This window comes from Tupaia chinensis, unplaced genomic scaffold (genome assembly GCF_000334495.1).
Source record: "Tupaia chinensis unplaced genomic scaffold, TupChi_1.0 Scaffold149964_2, whole genome shotgun sequence".
Lineage (NCBI taxonomy): Eukaryota > Metazoa > Chordata > Mammalia > Scandentia > Tupaiidae > Tupaia > Tupaia belangeri.
Window position 1 is genome coordinate 1,533,366 of NW_006209806.1, and position 13,194 is coordinate 1,546,559.

A 13,194-nucleotide genomic window follows, 5' to 3' on the forward strand; every position below is an offset into this window, starting at 1 on the left:
CGGGGCGGGGAGGGGCGTCGGGGCATGTGGGGCCCAGAGGCACGGGGTGCGGGGTGGAGACACGGAAGGAGGGAGAGAAAGGAGAGGCGGGCGCGGGACAGGGGGCGAGGAGAGAGCGGCCGAGAGAAACGTGGACGTCACCAAGAGGCCAGGCCGGGACGGGCGGGGGCCAGCCACGACAGGTTGCAGAGCCGGAGAGCGCGGGGCAGGGCAGCGGGGCAGGGGAGCTGCGGGCCCGGGTCTCAGCCCCCAGGCCGGGGGGCGAGTGCAGGGAGGGCTGCGAGCAGGGGCTCGCGCCTGGGGCCACTCACCGTGGGCATCCTGGCCGAGACGGGCAGGCGGTGCCAGGCTCGGAGGAAGCGAGGGCTCACCTGGGGAGGGGCGGGTCCAGGTTGGAGCTAGGCCGGGCCCAGGGTCCGGTTCCTACCACCTCCAGCGCCGCCAGGTGGAGGCAGAGCGCCCGGGACGGACCTCCGTGGTGGAGCCGGGCGGGACCCCAGCCCCCGGGACGGCGGTCTTTCTCTGAGGAGGTGGCTTAGCAGAGTCAGTCATGAACCGCCAGCGAGGAGACCACGGAGGCGTGCTCCGCCATCGCCCCAAAGGGAAACCGAGGCACGGCAGAGCAGGCTGGGGCCAGGGCAAGGGCGCGGCTGGGGCGGCACGCTGCACAGCTGGAAGGGACCTGGGGCCACCCGACGACCTGGGCCCTTCCTCTTTCCTAGCAAGCAGGCAGGGTCAGGGCCAGGAAGTGGGATGACTCAAGGTCACTCGCCAAGTGTCACTGGCCCTGGAGTTGGTTCCCAGGCTGCCGCTGAGCCACCACCCAGGACGGACACCAGGTCCTCATGGCTGTGGGACCTTCCCCGCCCCCACGCCCCCACTGCGTGGACAGTGGGGAGAGCCGGGGGTGCAGTCGCGGCCCCTGCAGTGGGGCTCCATGAACCCTCCAGCCGGGTGTGCTCACACGCACACCGACCCACGCACACCCGAGCACACACACGAACGCACAGCCCAGGCAGGCAGGCAGGGCATGTGAGCAAAGGCACACGTCCCCAGACAGGTGTGCACACACGACCACACGTGTGCACGTATGCAGACACTGGCAAGCTGGGAACCTGGCCCCGCAGCGCAGAGCCCCGCGTACAGCTGGTACCCGCATCTGGGCCGCAGGCGCGCAGCCTCCACGTGGACGCGCGGAGGCGCACAGCGGGGCTCGTAGCCGCGCACACCTGCGCCCAGAAAAATACCCCCCCACACCCCACCCCACGCCTGATGGCCTCCGTCTCTCCCCACCCCCCTGCTCCAGCCGCGTACTTGCCGCGCGCCCGGGACGCGCGCACTCGCCCGCACTGTGCCTCCTCGCTACCGCACCGCCCAAGTCCGGCCCCCCCTGGATCCTTTGGGGTTCTCCCGCCTGCGGACCTCTCCCCCCCCCTTCCCCACCGACTGATAAGCTCACCTGGTCAGGGGGCGCCTCCGTGTCGCGCCCCGAGCCCGCCCCCCGGGAGGGCCCGCGTGAGCCGGTTGCGCACCCCGAGGCGGTCCGGGCTGCACAACTTGAAGCAACTTGCACCGTTTCCTCATTTTGGGGGGAGAAGGAGGGTCGAGGAGGGGGGACGCGGGAGGAGCTGCGGCCTGGGCAGCCCCCGACTGGCCTGGCAGGGAAGCAGGGCGGGGGAAGGGTGGTCTCAGCATGGAGCAGGGGCCTCCCTCACCCTCGTGGTGTGTCACTGAGCTGCCCGTCCAGGGAGGTAAGCAAGCCGCACAAGCCAGAAGACCCAGAAGACGCTTCCAACTCTGCAGCCGCTGCCCCCCAGCCCAGTGCACCCCAGTACAGTGGCCGCAGAGGGCTGCTGGTGCCTGGCACTAGCCACGGAAGGGCGCTGGGAAATGTCAGCCGCCATCAGTGTCACTGTCCCCAGCAGTGAGGGAAAGTGGGACAGGGAGGGGAACATCTGGAGCGGGAAGCTGTTTGCAGGAGCAGGCTGCGGAGGGGCAGCCCAGGTCTGCCAGCCTGTCCCCCCTGGGGCCAGCTCCCACCTCGCAAGACGCCGGGGTCTCCTCAGGTGGACACCAGCCTGAGTCTCACTGGCCTGGGCCACCCCCAGCTCCACCGCCATCGTCGCTGAAGGGCGTGTCCTCTGGGACCAAGATGAAGCTTGGGGTTCGGCTGCAACGAGCCGGGAGACCCAGACAGCCAGGCCATTCCACCCCTGGGACCCAAGAGGGCTGAGTGTCCACCACGCCAAGGCACCACGTGATTTGGGGACAGAGGCCCATGAGAGGACATCCCTCTTGCGGAACACTGTGCAGAAACTCGGGGACTGGGTAGCAGAGTGGTCAGAATGCCGCTGTCGTAACCACTGCCGGGGCAGGGCATGCGGACGGCAGGACCCCACTCATGTCACGCGGGCGAGAATGCGAGGGGACAGTTCGGGAGGGCAGCTCCAACTGGCATGCGGTTATCCCCAGGGAGGAGTGGGCAGCAGCGGATGGGCCAGCTCCCTGCCCTGGTGCAGCTGCTCGCATCTCTGCGGGAGGCAGCTCTGCCCTGGGACCCCCGCCTACTGCTTCCCTGGAGCTGGCTGGCAGGTGGTCCAGGCTGTGGCTCCCCCAGGGGGTTGGGGGTCCTGCAGCAGGGGGCCGCCCTATATGGCCGGCCATCTGGCCATCCGGTCATCCTCACTCGCCTGAAATAGAAGTGTCAAGCCAAAAGCGCCCCGGCGGAAACCCACACCGGCACTAGATCTGTCCACACTGCTACTGGCCCGGCCCGCCCAGGGCTTATCTCACTCCGCTCACAGGCGTGGGCGGGGCGGCAGGACGCCTGGTGGCCCAGGGAACTGGCCCCTCCACGCAGCAGAGAGATGGGAGGAGGGCTCGAAGGGACGGGCTTTCTCTGCAGAAGGGCTTAGGCTTAGGCCGGGCCTCCCCACGGCCGTCTGGGGTCCTTGTCCCACCCTCTGGGAGGGCCTATCCTGGAAGGAGTGGTCAGTGTTGAGCTGGGAGGTGACAGCCCCAGGCTCCCAAGCCGCCAGAAGCTGGCCTGGGGTGCAGGGAGCTCCCCCGCAGGGTGTGGTCACAGGCACCCAGCGCTGAGCTCCAGGGGGCTTTGAGCCTGCGGTTTAACCGGATCAGAGCCCCAGAAAGGGTAGGCTCAGGGCTGTGAGCACTCGGGGTCCCGAGGACTCCACGGCCTTCCAGTCCCCAGAGGTGGCAACGCCAGTTGCTCCTCCCTCCTCACCCTCCCTGTCGCACACCTTATGACATGCCATCGACACCAGTTCAGAGTCTCTGGTCCTGGGAGATCCCGTGCCAGCCGGTGGCGCAGCCGTCCCCTCCCTGGTCTCCCAGCTGTTTCTCTCCTTGCTAGAAATCACCTTTTATTTCGTTAATTTTCTTTTTATTTCTTTGTTTCGTTTTTGCCATAGGGTGCATGTGCTTGCCGAGGAGAGAGGGAGGAGAAGTGAGAAATCGCTCCGGGGGGCGAGGGATGGCCACGCCACAATCCCGTGGCCTCCGGCCTCCCCCTGGTATCCTGGGCGCGTGACTCATGTCCTGTATGTTTCTCAAGCCGCCGGGTCTGGGCCTGGAGCTGCGAGGTTGGCCGCGTGGGGTCCGTACACCAGCCGGCCGGTTCCCTTTTTCTGCGCACTATTTTAAATTGTCGGCGTTCTCTCTCGCCACTTCCAGTGCTGGAGGCACACACCGGGAAGACCGACGGGGCCTTACTCATCCGGTGTGGATTTCCTTTGCAGATCAGCCCTCGTGGGAGGGTCCCGTGGCAGTGCTGCCTGGTGCGGCGTCTGTGAACACCAAGACGGCCTCCGCTAGACGAGGACTGCCCCACCTGCGCACGTGCGTTGTGGGAGGCTCGAGTTCAGATCTCGGCTCGCTGGGTGACGGCACATGGGCATCCACCTGCAGTGGCGACCCAGCGCGGGCTGCGAGCGGTCGCATCCGGAGTCAAGCTGTGGACTGTGCACACGGGGCTGGATCCCACGTGGCTGACTCAGTGCTGATTCCAGCCCCAGGGGCGTGAAAACCACGCGGGCTGCGTGTGTGCCCAGAATCCCAAGAAGAGGATGGAGAAGGCAAGGTGGCGTGTAGAGGATTATTTCATTTAACTTTACTTAGCCACCAGGTTCAGGACTTGAACCATGGTCGGCCATGTGGGAGTCCAGCGCCTTAACCACCATGCCGCCTGCTGGTCCCATGAGTTCTCATTTCTCTCTCTCTGGTGAGTGCATGTGCCCTATATAACAAAAATTATTTTTTTTCTAAATAATTATTTTATTTAACTTTATTTTTATTTTGACCAGAGAGGGACAGAGTGAAAGAGAGAGGGAAAGTGAGAAAGCAAGCTGCCAGGCCTGGGACTCGAACCGTGGTTGGCCATGTGGCAGTCCAGCGCCCTTAACCACCACCCCACCTGCCGGCCCCTGCAAACACTTTTTAAAAATAATTGTTTTATTTAACTTTTTTATTATGTTCCAGTTTGATCAGAGAGAGAGAGAGAAAATGAAACAAACCACCAGGTCCGGGACTTTAATCACGTTCAGCCATGTGGGAGTCCAGCATCTCTAGCCACCACGCCACCTGCAGGCCCCCTTGCAAATTTTTTTTTTTAAGTAAAAACAAAGCTCTCTGACTTTAGCGAGGCGCCCCTCCAGGGCTAAGTACATCTTCGTGTTGACAGGGTAAGTAGCTGGTCCTCACAGGGTGCTTTACTGTGTGCTGGAGACGGAACGGCACGGCTCCACTCCCCAGGGGCTGGGTGCCGTCCACTAGGAACACTGATCCTCAGACGTGCTTCCTCATTCCCCTGGACTTAGTCATCGCCGCGGTTTGGAACGGCTGTGACCCCTCTCCCAGCTGTCCAACGGAACTGACTCCCACTCAGGGCTGGTTGTCCTCATGGCCGCTGACAGGCTGCCGGCCAGCGTGGTCCTGGTCCCTGTTAGTACATGGGATCCCCAGGATGCAGCTCCTGTCTTGGGGTCTGAGTCTCCTTGTTTTGTGGTCTTTCTGAAGCTGTCCTGCTCCCTTGTCCTCCGCTTGTCACTTCTCCTCTCTGGACGACTGTAGACTCTTCTTGTTCCCCATACCCTACTTTCAACCCAGAAGCGGGCTGCGTGTGGGTCTGTCCTCACCACTGTGTGGGTACCCAGCGTCATGTGTTCTGTTCCTGGCAAACCAGACTCCCTCGATGGCTATCACTGGTGATCTCTCTTTCCTTTCCTTTTTTTTCTCTGCCAGAGAGCTCGTGCGTTCACCAGACAGTGAGAGAGGGGGGAGGAGGAAGCACTGCAGTGGGGCGTGGCCATGCCGCAATCACTTCTCCACTTCCCTTCCACCCTGGCGGGGTTTGCGGGAAGCATGCGTATGTGTCTGGAGTGCTTCTCTTTATTTTATAATTTTTAAAAAATGATTAACTTTATTTATTCATTTATTTTAATTCGGCCAGAGAGAGAGAAAGAGTGAGTGCGCACCGCCAGGTCCGGACTCGAACTGCAGTCAGTCATATAGGAGAGTCCCGCGCCTTAACCACCATGCCGTGGGCTGGCCCGCCCTCTCCCTCTCTCGTTTTAGAATTACGTATTTATTATTTTTAATTTGCTATAGGGCACATGAGCTTGCCAGAGAAAGACAGCATTTCAGTACCAGGCCATGTGGCGGCCCCGTGCCGGCGTGTTCTCCAACCCTGGCTGTCCACGTGGGCTCCAGCTCCCTTAAGCCCGGCCCTGGTGGTCCTCTCCTCTCTGGTTCCCTTTTCTCTTCGGGGAATGCGCCTGTCGCATGCTGGCTTCTTGGACCAATCTTCTCGTCTCCTTGTCTACTGCGTTTCCTTTCTGCCTTTTTAAAGCTGTTCCCTTTACTTTTTCTTCCAACCTGTCTATTGACGTTTCACCTATCACGTTTTATTTTATTTTTATTGGAGAGGTTTTTGCTACAGGGCGTATGTGCACGTCACAAAGACAGAGACAGAGAGACAGAAAGCGAGAAATCACCCCCCAGGGAGGGGGGGTGCCACAATCCCTTCTCCTCCATTCTTCTCTAGGGATCTTGGGCACACATGCACACGTGCCTGGCGTGAGTTTCAGCCTCCGGGGCAGGACTCGAACCGCGGTCGACTACATGGGAGTCCAGCGACACAGCCATTATGCCAACTGCTGGGCCCATTTACTTACTTATTTAAGGTCTTTGCCATGGGCTGCGGGTGCTCACCAGAGAGAAAGAAGAGAGGGAAGAGAAAAGACCCTGGGGGTGGCCACACTGCAGTCCCTCTTCTTGGATTTCCGGGCAGGCACGCACACACGCCTGGCACGATTTTCGAGCAGCAGGACCCCAACCGCGGTCAGCTCAGACCAGGGCCTTGACCCCCACGCCGCCTGCTGGCCTCACTGCTGTCTGGCTCCCTCAGCTGTTTTCCAGAGCGTGAGCAGGAGACAAGCACCCCTCAACGGGACCCTGCACTGCCGCCCTCTGCCTCGCCCAACCGGGCCACGCGCTCGCTCGCACACCCAGCACGACCAAGGAGGTCCCGGGTGTGACCAGGACCCTGCCATGTGGGTCGAAGCATTACTGCCCTCCTTTTCATGGCTGACTAATATTCCGCCACGCCCGCGAGCTGCAGTGTCTGCCTGCCCATCCATTCCTGGTGGGCCCCGGGCTGCCTCCACCTCAGCCCGCTGTGGACGCTGGGCGTGTGCACCTGCCTCCCGGGCACTCTGGTTTGGGAGCAGGAGTGAGGACAGGGCGTCGGGAGCGACCTGGATGCTCCCCTGTCCTGCCCAGCACAGCCCTCGACCTGCTTACCCGGGACTTCTCAGCCCTGGTGTCACACTAAGGAGCCAGGGAGGAGAGGGGCACAGGGGGCCCTGACCAGCCGCTGGACACCCGAGTCACTGAGGGCTACTCACTGGGGACAGGGGCGCCTGCATGCTGGCAGCGACCTTTCCGTGTCACTGGTGACCTTGGGGTGGAGCGGCCAGCCCTGCCTTTCCGCCTTCCCTCTCCCCCGCCCACCTGCACCATCCCGCCCACACTCACCGCGTCTCCTAGCAACCGCTCCCGCATCCGCAGCCGGCCGCTCCCTTCTGGGACCGCTCCTCCGTCCCCGTCCCCAGCAGTGTGGCTCCTTGGGCGCCTGGTCGCGGCAGGGGCTCGTCTGCTCGGCCCGCGGCCTGGCGGCCACGCTGGGGAGGGGAGGTCAGAGGGGGCTCCCCCGTTAGTGAGCCGGTCCCCCAGACGGCTCACCCATCTGGACCGAATCGCTAACCAACTGCTTGCTTTTGCCGTTTCGATGCCAAACTCGGATTTTGGGGTTGCTAGGAGGGCCGGCTTAACTCTTTGTCAGCGGGCTGGTTTTCCATCATCTCTGCCTTGCAGGGAGCCGGGAGGGGTGCGGCCGGCAAGGCAGGGGAGGAAGGGGTGTGCAGGATGCCCGGGCCGGGGGCGGGGCTTTCTGCGGAAGGTGCTGGGCGTCAGGTCTCCCCGCAATCGCCCTGGCCGGTCCTGCCGGCCGCTGAGGGCTGAGCTCCCAGCTCTGGCAGGTGCCCTGGGGACCACCACGCACCTGGCCGGCCGACCTGGGGAGCCCCGCAGGCTGCCACCTGCACGGGATTCAGCCTCAAGGGGAAGGCAGAGGACCGAAGTCGGCTGTGGGTGTAAAGACGGAGGGAAGGGAGTGGGGGGTGGGAACGCCTGCAAAGGGCCTGGGGCAGGACCTGTCCTTCGGAAGGGGTGGCCCTGGGGGCTTCATTCAGGTTTGGGGTCTTGTCCTGAGCACATGCCACAGGGTGGTGAGAGTGACAGGACTTCCTCATGGACCTGCCATGAGCATGAAGAAATCTGCGAGGGCTCCCTGCTGGTAGAGGCGGTCAGCCTGGGCAGCTGGGTGAATGGCTGTCACCTCTGGGGTGCAGGAGGAGGAGGGGTGCGTGTGGCCAAGGGTCCCTGGATGAGATGCAGAGGAGGAGAAAGCGGGGGCAGGAGGGGCCTCCTGGGGGCCACTCGTGGCTGTGGTGCTGGGTCTGTGGCTGTGGCCAGGACCGGCCGAGTCCCCTGCCTGACCCGCTGCGGGACGCCCTTGAGGGACAGGCAGCCCTGGCCCTCAGGAAACGGCTGCCGCAGAGCAGCACGGCCTGTCGGGGAGGTCCTGCTGGAGACCCTCCCTTGGCCGAGGCTCCAGGAGGTGGCCCCTCTCCTTTGGCCTGGGCCCGAGAAGGGTGTCCCAGCACACGGGCCTCAGCTCAGTGCCCATGTCACCAGCCACCTCCCTGCTCCCTCATGGTGTCTGGGAAGCCCCATGGGCTGGAAGGTGACCAAGGCTCCTCATCCCCTCACCCCTCCAAAGTTTACGATGATGATAACCTGGGGACAGAAAGCAGCTCCCTCAACTTGGCCTAATCACCCTCTCTTCCCGGAAGCCCTCAGGTGTCTCCTGGACCAAAGTGAGATTACTCCCGGGAGCCTGCAGCAAGGCTGGGTCTCAGGAGATGATGAAACAAGCTCTGGGCCAGTTCCTCGGCACCCCCAGGGGACCCCTGTGAGGCTGCCCATGCCTGGGGGGCCTCAGACTCTCCCCCACCACACTGGGGCCATAGCACCCCAGGGAGAGGCCAGCTGGGCCCACCCCATCCGCACCCCCAGAGAGCACACCCCTCCCCCAGGGCACTGGGGCTCCTCCAGCTGCTGTCAGATGCAGTGGGGGGGGGGACTGTGCCCCCAGAGCTGGCCACGAGGGCTGCCTGCAGGGGCACAGAGGGTCGGGGCGGGCAGGAGGTGGACACACAGCAGGTCATGGGGCTGGCAGGTGGCGTAATCGGTCCGTTGCTGGGCTCCCACGTAATCGAGTCCTGGACTCAGGGGTTTAAAACTTGACAGGCATGTGTGGTGTGTGCCCCAAATCCCAAAAAGGTCAGGCTAGATTACCCACGGCCGTGGTTTCAACCCTGGCACTGTGGGCCTGCGTGCAAGGAGGGAGAGATGGACAGGGATGGGGTGACCGCGCCCCATGGGTGCCTTCCCTGTCTCTCTGCAACTAAAGTCAAGTGCACTCACAGAGCCGTGATGGCTGGGGTACGAGGGGCAGGGGGGCTTAGCCGGGGTGCCCGGGAGCCGTGAACCCCACAGGACAATGGGGGGCCTGGAGGTCGGGGGAGGCTGCTCTGGGACAGTTGTGAGGCTGTGGGGGTCAGGCAGGGACCCAGGGGTCTCTCCTCTTTCTGCCAGGGTGAGCTTGGGGGCCTATGACTGGGGTTGGGATGGGTGTTGGCACTCAAGGGGGACCGCCCTTCAGTGCTGCTGGGGCCAAGATGACGGACGCCCTGCCCTGATGCCACCAGGTCTAGGCCAAAGCCACACGTCTGGGGGTGCCCTGGCATGTGCATGCTGTCCTGGCCCACCTGCTGGGCGTGGGGTGACTGACGCAGACAGTCAAAAGAGGCTGCAGGCCTCCTCCTCCCAAGGGCCTCCACGACCCGCAGCCTCACCCCCAGGGACACACACAGGGCAGGCTCCCGGAGGAGGCCATGCTCATCCCACACGGCTGCCATTGCTGACTTCTGCTGGGGGCACCCCGCGGGCTCTCAGCGGTCACAGACCTGAGGGGGAAGGCCGGGGACCACAGGGCTTGCGGGGGACACGGAGCCCACTTGGTAACAGGTCAGGTGGCCGTGGCCATCGGACAAGGCTGCCTCCTTGTGTCTCCCGAATCAGGTGGCCAGGGACCAACCGTGTCGCAAACCCAGAACCCAGGAGCCAGGCACCACCACTCCTCCTGCTGGGAGCCACCCTCCCCTCCTCCTCCTGACCCAGCACCACAGCCGGGAGCAAGGCGGGGCTCAGCGCTTCAGGGCTCAGGACATCCCTGCATGGCGGAGTCCTGGAGGGCACGTGGGAAGGCCCTGCCTCTCTCAGGTCTGGGCCTCGTTTTACGCCTGTGAGCAACACCCAGTGCCCCCAGATGGCACTCCGGGGACCGCAGGGACAGCTCTAGAAGAGCCTGGTCGTTTGCGAGCACCGTGGGCACTGGTGCACCGCGTAGATGCCACCCGCAGAGGGCAGGGGTCCAGGAACCGCCAACACCCCGTAGATCAGGGGCCAGATGGCGTAATGGCTGCGTGGCTGGACTCCCACGTAGTCGACCATGGTTCGAGTCCTGGACCCAGCGGCTTACTCACACCGGGCGCGTGTGCAGGTGTGCCCAAGACCCTGAGAGGAGAACGGAGAAGGGACTGCGGCATGGCCATCCCCCAGGGGTGGTTTCTCAGTCTGACTCTCTGGCGAGCATATGCCCTAGCTGGCCGACTGGGTCGATCCCCAGGGCTGGGAGAAGCGCAGGCCCCCCCCCTCCTCCCCACATCGGCACCCTCGGTGCACCTGCGTGGTGCCACACAAGGCCTGGACCCGAGGGTCACAGGGCCCCGGCAGCCCACAATGTCCCCCGAGCTGTCTGTAAGGCCAAGGCCCCCATGGGGCGAGATGGAGGTGGCAGGTGTGCACATGGGAAGGGGCTAGAAGCCGCGCCGTGGCGCCTGCCACCGAGGCCCCCGAGGCAGCGTGGTTTCCAGGTCAGTGGCCCCCAGACAGCCGTCAAAGCCGTCCTCCCAGCAGGGCCCTCCGGTCTGAGCCACCCGCATGGCGCCAGGAGCTGAAGCGGCCAGTCACAACCCTCACACCCCGCTGCGTTGGGGCCTTCAGCTGCAACCACAAGGGTTCTCTCCCCACCAAGTTCGATTTTATTCCCTTGTTTAGTTTTTATAGGGAGACAGAGATGGAGGGAAAGGGAGCCGAGCCCTGGAGGGAAGTGCGCACCGGCCGAGGGGCCGAGGGGCCGAGGGCACCTCCCCAGCACCCGCGCTCACCCTGACGCCCACCTGTCACTGCTGACGGGGGCTCAAGGCTCTGCTTTTTAAAAAGCTTTCATTACAAATGAACTTCAGGGCCAGCAGGCATGGTGGTTAAAGCAGATTCCCATGGCCCACTGTGTGGTTTGAGTCCCGGCCTGCCGGCTTGAACACAGCGGGCATGTGTGCGTGCGCCCCAAATCCCGCAGGGAGAAGTGGGGGCGCTTTCTCACCTTCTCTGCATTGCTCTGTCGCTCTCCGGCAAGTACACACGCTCTCTGGGAAATTAACAACAAAAACTTCAGTTCACGGCCCTCAGCTGTGGCCAAGAAAACGTCTGGAACCGGCGGGGGCTCAGGGCCGTCTGGAGTGGCAGCAGCAGCAGGGACTGCCCGGCGGGTGCCGTGGGATGAGGCTGTGAGCCGGGACCCCTGTGTTCCCACCCCCTGCCAAGTCGTGTCACTGGCAGGGGTGGCTGGTGGCCAGCTCTGGCTGCAGCAGGGGATGGTGACACGGCGCGGCTCGTGGGAGGCAGACAGCAGCCCGGCCCGGGCTCTGACTCACTTCCTCCACTGCCCCAAGACCCAGCTCCTCGGTGACCAGCGGCTTCCGGGGTGACAGAAGCCCCGAACCTCTCCCACTGTGAGTGGACGTGGACGCTCGCTGCCCCAGAAGTGTGGGGCGGGGCCGGACAGGAGGGTTCCGTCACCCCTGTCTGTGGAGGTCATCCAGGATCAAGGGTGAGGACACAGCGAACGGACCCCTGGCCCTCACGAGAGACGACTTCGCTGGCTTTGCAGTCGGAGACCTGAGACCTTGGGCTCGTCCTGGCCCCGTCTCGGAGGTGCGGGCAGCACCCGAGAGCACGTGAGCACTGAGGGCCGAGTGAGTGAGCACGGGTGTCTGGGCCGCGCATCGCCCGCCAGCCTCGCCTGCTGCCTGCCCGCTGCAGCTGAGCCCGCGCGTGCAGAAGCACAGGCCACCCGAGACTCAGCAAGAACGAGGCCCGCCCCCGGAGCACGCAGACAGAAACACGGGAGACAACAGGCTGTAACCGGGGACCCTCGGGTAAGGCCGCGCCAACAGAAACGAGACCAGCAGCTCACTGAGACCAGCAGAGCGGGCAGAAATAGACCAGCCACAGCAAAGCAAGCCCTGGTCGGTTCCCGTTTGCTAAAGTCGTGAACAAAGACACTGCCCCAGCCTGGGGCCTGAGGGCTCCCAGGAGTGGACAGCAGCCCCAGGCCCAGGGAAGCGGCCAGGGCAGCCGCTCGGCGGTTCTGCGGCAGGGCGGGCAGGGCGGGCAGGGCAGGGCGGTCAGGGCAGGGCAGGGCGGTCAGGCCAGGCGTGCCTCCGGTCCCCATGGAGGAAGGGGCCTTTCACCAGGATGCTGGCCCTCATGCACCCTTCAGGACTTGAGTGGGGGTCAGGACACAGACTCGGAGGCACGCCATCAAGACCAGGGCTCGAGGGACCCCGGCACCCCGCCAGGCTTCTCCGCGCCTGTCTCCTCACCTGTCTCCTCACCTGTAAAACGGGGCCAAGGTCGCGGCCAGAGGCACCTGCTGGAATGAGATGAGGTACGGCTGAGAGGCCAGGGCACGCGGACCCCGGCCTCCAGAGCAGCCCCTTCCCGTCCCCAAACCCTAGGCCCCCACTCTGGCTCGGCCGCCCAGACCACGCTGGGCTGGGGGCAGGATGAAAGGTTTCTGCCGTCCGTGTGCACTGGGGTGAAACGTGCACCAGGAACACACAGCGGGAGACGCTCCTGCTGAGTGGGCGGGGCTCCCTGGCACCCTCAGGACACTCTGTCACCCGCACGCACCCTTCCTGTTCCTGTTGTGTTGAGAGACTCCAGCTTGTGCTGCCCAGGCCGGCCTTGAACTCTCCACCCTCCTGCCCAGGGTCCAAGATAGGTATTCCAGGGCCGAGCCTAGCGAACACAGCCTTCTATGTGGATCAAACACTATGGTACAGGAAGGTGCCGTGCCCAGCGGAACCAGCCACCGAAGGTCGCACGGTGTGAGTCCACTCCCACGGGGTGCCAGGGTGCGACCGAGTGCAGCGGCCGGGCCCCACACGGGGCTGAGGTTTGAGTCCCCGACCATGTGTGGCTGGCCCCGGCCCCGCTTCTCCAGCCTCCTGTGGCTCTGGGCAGGTTCCTGAGGGACAGAACAGAGGGCCCAGAGGGCTGGGTCGCAGGCCCGCAATGCTCAGGCCTCCCGCCCCAGCGAGAGGCACGGGGGCTCAGCTGTGTCTGCCAGGCTCCACCGCGAAACCACACGTGGGCACTGCATGGGAAGGCTGGAAGGAGGGCCAGGCCAAGCCCGGGGGTGGGGTG

The 13,194-nt window shown here is 64.2% G+C and overlaps 1 protein-coding gene and 1 long non-coding RNA gene across 2 annotated transcripts in view; both read right to left on the bottom strand.

The window, feature by feature from the left end:
• MATK (megakaryocyte-associated tyrosine kinase) overlaps positions 1-748 on the bottom strand; it is a 6,875-nt gene extending 6,127 nt beyond the window's left edge. Inside the window, 2 exon segments of the mRNA XM_027769600.1 lie at positions 248-371; positions 472-748. Coding sequence (XP_027625401.1) covers positions 248-371; positions 472-552 — 205 coding nt within the window. The 5' untranslated portion in view covers positions 553-748.
• A 2,691-nt stretch (positions 749-3,439) lies between these two features.
• Positions 3,440-13,194, bottom strand: part of LOC114006740 (uncharacterized) — a 10,849-nt gene continuing 1,094 nt past the window's right edge. Inside the window, exons 2-5 of the long non-coding RNA XR_003548426.1 lie at positions 12,679-13,015; positions 11,087-12,418; positions 7,054-7,199; positions 3,440-3,806 (exon numbers count right to left, since the gene is read on the bottom strand). This is a non-coding gene — a long non-coding RNA (uncharacterized LOC114006740). The remainder of the gene's footprint in view (positions 3,807-7,053; positions 7,200-11,086; positions 12,419-12,678; positions 13,016-13,194) is intronic.